The sequence below is a fragment of the Maniola jurtina genome, chromosome 4 (genome assembly GCF_905333055.1).
Source record: "Maniola jurtina chromosome 4, ilManJurt1.1, whole genome shotgun sequence".
NCBI lineage: Eukaryota > Metazoa > Arthropoda > Insecta > Lepidoptera > Nymphalidae > Maniola > Maniola jurtina.
In genome coordinates this window covers 7712544-7720767 of record NC_060032.1, presented here as the reverse complement: position 1 = coordinate 7720767, position 8224 = coordinate 7712544, and the positions used below count along the sequence as shown (strand labels likewise).

The following is an 8224-nucleotide window of genomic DNA, read 5'->3' as shown; positions in this document are numbered from 1 at the left end:
GACACATTCCGTTAAACAAATTTGCATTTTTACTAAAAAAAGTATCTTCACCTTTTTGCCCAGACTGCCCAGGTGCAAGGGAAGACGTTTACCATATATTGACGGAATGTATCCGAAGTGAAGTGCTGGACCGGACGTTGGGACACGTCAATATTATTTTGACAAACCCAACGTCCGATGCAGCAAAAGATCTGTACAGGATGGTCCGTAAAAATTTAAGACATAGAGTTAATAGATAATAAATAGTATGTAGATATAGTTTTAAGTGTTAGAATAAAATTAGTTAGAATAATGTTAGTTAGTGTTAGAATAGAATAATAGGGACCTACCAGAGCCACATGGTCACACTAGTGACCCAGCTCTCTAAATGAGAAAAAAAAAAAAAAAAAAAAAAAAATTAAAATACTTTTCAATGTTTGCTCTGCCTCCCCCAAGAAAGTTAGTTTCTCAAAACGAGATACGTAATACGGACAAATAGGTACCTATTTCCTAACATAATAATATTATTATTATCTACCAATTCGATACGTTTGCTCTGGAAGATCGATCTTATAGCTACGAAGCTTGCTACGAAATGGCTACGAAATTAATTATTCAGTCTACTGCAATTAATATCATAATAATTACAATAGATCGATCGACATTATTATGCATCGACCATTATCGACATTAGAAACTAGAGTATTATTCAAGTATGTACTTGCATCTTATACGTACATTATTTTTTATGCGTCTATCTCTGCATGCATAGCTATTATTTCCAAGATAAGTAGGTGTTTCATTTAAATTGTAATGGCATCTTTATTTTAAATAATCCAATCACATAGGTATTTAATGAATTCAAGCCATTATAAATTTTGGCTTTCTTATAGTTTCTTCCTTCTACTCTGTGCTTCTTCTACTGTTATGACATTAAAATTGACAAAGGCGAATAACTCAATTTTTTTTGTCAATTTCAAAGTTTTTTGAGATTTTATAACGACCTTTGTACCCACCATCCACTGCCCGGGATTACTTGCACAGACGTCAATGTAATTTAACCTGAAGAAAAATTTCCACGAAGTAGTGACGAATTGATAGGAATAATTATTATGCCGTAAAATAAATAAATTCTATGAGTTTCACATTGATAGTCGAACGACTGTCCATTAAATATTAATTGCTGTTTTTCTTTCAATCGTAAAGCATTCCGAGAGACGTTAGCAATAATTTCAGAATTGATGTTTCTGTAGGTAAGTACCTTGGTAAGTAAAATAGACTTAAATATATCATAATATAGTAAGTAAATACTTATCACTTTTTCTCAAAGACTTAAATGTTTTTCATTAAGTAAAGTCGGTTTAAGTCTTGTAGGTACTTATATAATTTTAAATCTCAAATATTTATCGAATTCTCAATAAAGATTACGATGAATCTCATTTTTATAGAGAGTATAGATATTCCAAATTATTCATAATTTTTGTACGGAAAATAATAATAATAATCATTCGGAAATCTTGAAACCATTTTTCATTTAAAGAATACCAGCATTGTAAAGTACGGCACAGATGATTGAACGTCGGATTAGGACGTCTACAAATCTGTATAAAAATATAAAAACCATTTCGCTTTAGACCCAACAATAATAATTCATTGAAGCAGTGATAGCTGAAATTAATCTTGCGAAATTAATTTAAATTAAAAAAATATATTTTAAGCATAGGCGCTCGTGCATATACCTATACTTACAGATTTTTTATAATTTTGTAATATTTTATTTGTATTTAGGGTTCTTTAAAATGAACTCTTATGGTGCGACTAAGTTTGTCTGTCCGTCCGTCACAGCTGCTTATTTCAATAACCACTTAATATGCATAAAGAAATGGTACAATAAAATGTTAATTTACATATTGTATTTAGATATTTTTTTTACCTATGAAGCCAAAGAGATACCACTTTTTTATTTACCTACTAAGCAAAAGAGAGAGATTTTCATCAATACACTGCATTGTTCCACGTTTACTAGCCAGCACGACGTAAACGTTCAAGACCTTGAAGGTTCAATGTCGATATCGGTAATCGATATTTTGCCTACTTGCTAGTTTAAAAACTATAAATAGATTAACGCAATCATTTGCGTACACTTGTCTACGTGTATAGGTTTAGGCACGCGGGGCTTTCAATTACCACACTTTTCCTGCCTACCGGGTCCAAATACCAAACGTGAGCGAGACGGCATTAACAAATCGTAGGTATTACAAGCATTACGTACGAGCATTACGTACGTACGAGATCCGCAGGAGAACCAAGGTCACTGACATAGCCCAAACTATTAGCAAGCTGAAGTGGCAGTGGGCAGGCCATGCCTGTCGTAGAGGCGATGGCCGTTGGAGCCGGAAAGTCCTTGAGTGGAGACCGCGTTTAAGCAAACGTAGTGTGGGACGCTCTCCAGCACGATGGACCGATGATATTAAGCGGCTGGCGGGAAGTGGCTGGATGAGGAAGGCTGAGGACCGGGTGTGGTGGCGCTCTTTAGGGAAGGCCTATGTCCAGCAGTGGACGTCCACAGGCTGATGATGATGATGATGATGATGATGACAAGCATTACGTATATATCATCAATCAGCGTTGATCATAAGTGGTTATTTAGTCCATTGAGTCCGTGGTTCAATTTAATACGACCCAAATTAACTGGCTCGTTGGAAAGCCTGGAGCACCCCATAGCACCCCACCAAGCACCACCTGGGTGCTTGGTGCACTTCGACCGCCCGTTGTGCCAGATCCTTTTTCCACGCACATGCTATAGAATCAATTTCCATCAGCGATGTTCCCAACAACATGGGATTATTCAAGGAGCGGAGGAACTGCCAATGGTCATGGGCGGCGGTAATCACTTAATATCAGGTGACGCGTCTGCTCGTTATTTCTTATTTAAAAAAAACGACCCTTGGTCATTCACTTCCTAATGTCTTTTAGGCCGTCATTTCATCAGATACCTGCGTGTAAATGAGTAGAAAAATCCTAATTACAAAACGGGTAACCTACTTCTGCTTATCAAAATCAAATTAGGTAGCTGTATCTACTGTTAAAACTTTTGAGAAAGTTATGTGAAAAATTAAAAATGGACTTCCGGTCCCATGGGAGCTAAAAGTTTCCACAGAACATAAAAGTACAAGTAGAGTGAAAATATTGTTAATGTTCGGACTTCTGTAATTTAACTGTTAACTTTTTAATGCAACTAGAATTAGGTACTTACTCATATGATTGAATTCATAAATATTATTATAATAGCTACTATAGCTATAAAAGTACCTACCTATCGTATGTTTATAGCTTTGAATAAAACTATGTACCTACGAGTGATTAAGAAATACAAATTTTCTTAATTAGCTGAGCTTCATTTGTTCTTGGTTCTATTTCCATTGATTCTTGGAGTCTATGCTCACTGACACCGACAGTTACAACTCCATCAGTCTACCAAAACGGAATTTATCAAAAAGCTGTCTTAATCTGGTGGGTAGTTTCAACCGAGGCTAGTCACCAATTACCATCGCATTCTTACCGGTAAATACGTACAGGATCAAGGAATCAGGCGTTCCTGTACGATACCTCTTGGAAACAAGGGGATGGGGTGTAATACTTGTAACATGTGTCCCTTCTTGGTCTGTAAGATCAGGTGAAATCGCAGATGAACGCAAACCTTTCCTCATTGAGTAAAAAGTGCTTGTCTCGCTACCCTGAGACATAGAACAGAGAAACCTACTGTACATTGTACCTACTTGCCTTCCTCACAGAATGATCACGTAGGTATTTCCTATCTCTATACTAGCGAAGGAAATAAAGATACGTAAATATAAGTAAATTTTATTTCTATAGAATACGGAAAAAAGCGTAGATGATATTATTTTATTTTATAGGCACAAGTACCTATGTAAAGTAACAACAAACGCTATAAAGCTTAATTAGTTAAATAAATCTCATGTCATTCGTCTTCTGTGTTAAGTTTATGAACATGTTCATTTGTACGAGTGGTGTTTGAACTGACAGTAAAGTGTAAACATTTTATTGTTTTCGTGATGATTGTAACAAATCTCCACAATTAAGAGACGACTAGGTATGTGTGTACCTCTGTGTACGTACCTATTTATGACGACCTACTGTTCCTTACGTGAATGGACTAGAGCACAAAAAATATGATTAAAAATCATTTAACAGAATACATCTTAAAGAACACGTCATCTACAAGATAAAGTTGAAGTTTTTTTCGTATAAAATGTAGCCTATGTCACCCGGACCCTTACGACGAATCGATTGACACCTCATTCATCAAAATCGGTCCAGTAGTTTAGGCGCTACGGTAGAACACACAGAATCTGGATACAAACATACACACACACATACATACATACATAGACTGCTAAAATCATAACCCATTTCCATCCCGCAGCCATTTTCGTAATCATACTTGACAACAGATTTTCATAGTGAGCTGGTATCTCGCTCTAAATGTCTATGTCTGGAAAAAGAAAAACGATTTTTTGAAAATTTCAGAGAAAGTTAAAAAAAATCTTACTTTTTTGACCTTTTTCATTGAATTTTAGGTGTTGTATATTGTCATAATAAATGAGGTCATTTGATAGACCTTCCCTACAAACTCACAATGGGATTGGGTATAATGTTTTACCAGTCACCCTGTATATTAGTGGGAGTTAATGTAATACGCCTGTATTTTACCCCAATTATAATTAATAGGGTGTTTTGAGAGCGTATTGTCGTTATTTGTATCGCCCTGTATCCACTACTACTACTAGCTACTAGTATTAAATACTTATTACTACCACAGCTATTACTAAGTACAACATGTCGTATTAGTGAGGGACTGCGCAGACGAGGGAGAATTGTTCCTGGACGACAAAAATCCCTCGTCTTTTACCACGGTACTTCACCGGTCAATCGTGTACGTTATGCGGTGCGGTTCCTCGTAACTCACTTTTGTCCTCCGCGGAAAATAGTCCCTCATCTGGGCATACCATAAAAATAAGCATACCATCAAAATAATAAAAAGGTCGCATAAAAGTAGTGAACAACTTTTGGTCCAATAACAATATGACATGTTATGTTCATATAGCCGGCTCTACATTCGCACGCGAAGTCGCGCCGTTATTTCACGGCGTGAATGTACGCCGCGATCCACGCGTGAACTGTGTCCCTCCACACTCGTAAGTTTTGTTCGTGACGTTGACGATGCGTTCACGTTCGCGCCCCAAACCCTTTGTCGCGGACCAAAAACCGACACTGATCGGGGAAAGGCGCGAAGCGCGAACGCGAAGCCGTGAACAACATCTACACTCGTGATTCGCAGTTGTCGCGGGCTTTCGCGGCCGTTCGCGCCGCGAGTGTAGAGCCCACTTTACCTAAATAGAATATGATTCGTCCTTGATGATGAAGTAAAACCGAAGATAAAAAAGTACAAGAGTAGATGGTACCTATAACGCTCTACAAAACATGTGACCAAAGCGTCGTAGTTAGATTTAAGTCTTTACTTTAAATATATATCTTTACATATAAATAGGTACCTAATATCATTGTATCACAAGTAATATTATTTAAAGCCAAATATTTGTTTTAGGTAGGTAGGTACCATACTTATCTACCAAACTGTAAGTAAGGACAACGACGTAAAGAAAAGTAGGTAGTTATGACCTAAACTGCACTTTTCTTACAAGTTTTAAGTTTTACAGTACATCACGATTACAGCGGATTCCGATGATCAAGTATGTAGAAGCGAAGAGCTTAGTACATGCAAGATCACGAAGGAGACATTTGTTTTATTAGATTGGATGATTAAACTTACGTCCGTCGCTTTTGAATTTTCAGCACTTCATCAGGCGATTTCACCTTCGTACCTCGCTCTTCGTGCACACTGCACATGTAGTTAAAAAGGTGAAAATTTGATAATACTTAATACCAAGTTGAAACAAATTTTATTGCAGCGAACTATTTTGCTCTAAGTGTATCTAATACCTATTAAAAAAGTTGCGTTTAATATATGTAGGTTAATACTGAAAAATAAGCACAGAAATACCAAAAATATTTACCTAATTATTTTTAGGAAACAAATAAAAGGCTTGTTTGAATTAAAAATTAATAAGGTACTAGGGAATAAAACTTGACTTCCAAATAATTTAACAAACTTAAAACTTCTAAAACACTTAAGTAAATACAAATAAACTTAGTTAAGTCTGCGCTATGGTCTCAGTGGTGCAGGTAATAACTCTTGGAAGCATCAATTTTTAACTTATAATTTTTAAATTGTCTCAAGTTTGATCCGGTGGAAGGCTATTATAGCCGCGACCGACCTACCAGCCTCCCCCAGCAAGCGATTGAGCGGCCGGTTGTTGGCGTATACGTATCCGGTACGTTGCCGCGTTTAGGTACCAAATGCACATGGGTTTAACAAACTGGCATACTGTTTCAGGTTAGCGCGCTTTTATCTTAGAATGCATTGTCACTCACAATGATTGGGCGTGAGTCTAGCTAACATGTAAAGAATAAATATTTTCAGTGCGTTCATCTGCGTTCTTTGTCCATTGCAAAAGCTCTTTTATCTAAGACGAGCTTATTTTCGACTACAATGCTGCAATCATACAGGAGCGTGTTTAATAGGTACAAAGTTGCAACTCGTGTAGGCGTTGCTTTGCTGAATTCCATTATATACAAGGATTAAGGAACTACGAACTTAATTTGCTATAATCCGCCAAAACAGACAAATTGCAGCATATGCATCGCATGTGCATTCCGTGTTCCCGTTACTAAAGAAGCAGAAAACATAAGCAATATCTACACACACCACTAACACACAACACCACTCAAATCTTCCAGAGGTGGTCCGACACTCGGGAGATGTAGAGTCCACAATGCACAATTGCAAGTTCTTGGCAATCGTCCGTTGTGGAAGCATTAAATACTTTCCTTTTAGCCGCTGTCTTTGAAGGTAATAAACTTGTTAAAAAAATACCAGGATTTAGAAAGCAAGAGATTTTGCTTTTGCTTGGCAAAGCTTGCGGAAATCGAATTTCCGGTCTAGTCGATATGGGAAAAATATTTTCTTAATTGGGTTAGACCTGGTGAAAGATTTCACAGTGGTTAGATACGTATACCTGCATCCTAATGACCCAAGAGCCCGTAGGACATTTTGAGGAGGTGATAAATGATTCGCCTCACGAGCAGTTGCTACTTCTATTTGCTGCTACAATGGCTTATCCCAGAAAAAAAGGTTTTGAGGGGATACCTAATCTCTAATTCGAACACCAAAATGACAACATGATGACGACTGATAGTGATGACGGTTGCGGAGGCGGTCATTGAGATGGTGTGATGAATGGTTGCCGCGCATGCGCCCGGAGCCCGCCTCTGGCGATATAAGCACGCCGCCCGGCGCCATGCCTTCAGAACTTTGTCGCGCCCAAACGTTCCGCGAACGGGAAACGCTGGCACCCGCGGCTACTTTCCAATTTTTAAAGTGTGTGTAAGTTGCGTAGTGTTTAGCCGGAACTTTCATTTTGCGTTCTCGCTTTTACCGGGTACCAGGCTCGCTTCGGCCAGGGTAAGTTAAAAAGTTGAATTTAACTAAGAACATTTTTTAAGCGCCAAAGAATATATAAAATGTTAAATATGTATATTGTTAGCGTTTCTTGATAAATAAAATAAAATAAATAAAAGAATCTATGAAAACATCAGTTTAAGATTATTTGGTTCTTTTTTTAATATTTGGTTAGCGATTAAAAATTTACTCTCTACCTATGAACAAGATCCTCGGTAAGTATTATACTTTTTATAGCTTTGTCTTTATATGAGATAATATTTTAATCAATATTAAAAGTAGGTATTTATGAAGTAGGTTAGCATATTATGAAGAAAACGCAGAGATTAAGTATTTCTAGGTACTTTTTAAAAACACATCATAAATAATATAGAACGACGTTCGTAGATCAAAAGTTATAAAATACACATTTACTTTATAGTAATGGGTCCTGCTTCTGGACATCATTTTAGTTAGAGTTTGGATATCTTTAACTAAAGTTGATGGCTGAAATGATTACGAAATAAGTAAGTATTAATATTTAAGAAAAATTGTATTTTTTTTATCTTTTAAAAAGAAATCTTTAGAAATGATCAAAGTTCCTTTTTCTGCTCGAAGTTTTTGTCAGAATCAAAGTTTCATGGTGACGTCACACGACTAGGT

General features: G+C 36.7%; 1 protein-coding gene across 5 annotated transcripts in view; it reads left to right on the top strand.

The window, feature by feature from the left end:
• The first annotated feature begins 7322 nt into the window (after positions 1-7322).
• Positions 7323-8224, top strand: part of LOC123864559 (diuretic hormone 45) — a 75701-nt gene continuing 74799 nt past the window's right edge. For 2 of the 5 annotated variants that reach the window (XR_006795808.1, XM_045905112.1), the window contains exon 1: positions 7325-7585. Coding sequence is in view for 3 of the 5 variants with exons in the window: in XM_045905112.1 (XP_045761068.1) it covers positions 7361-7585 (225 nt within the window). In the remaining 2 variants the exon portion in view is untranslated. Of the gene's footprint in view, positions 7586-8224 lie in introns of all 5 variants that reach the window. The other 3 variants (XM_045905113.1, XM_045905111.1, XM_045905114.1) reach the window with 3 other exon arrangements.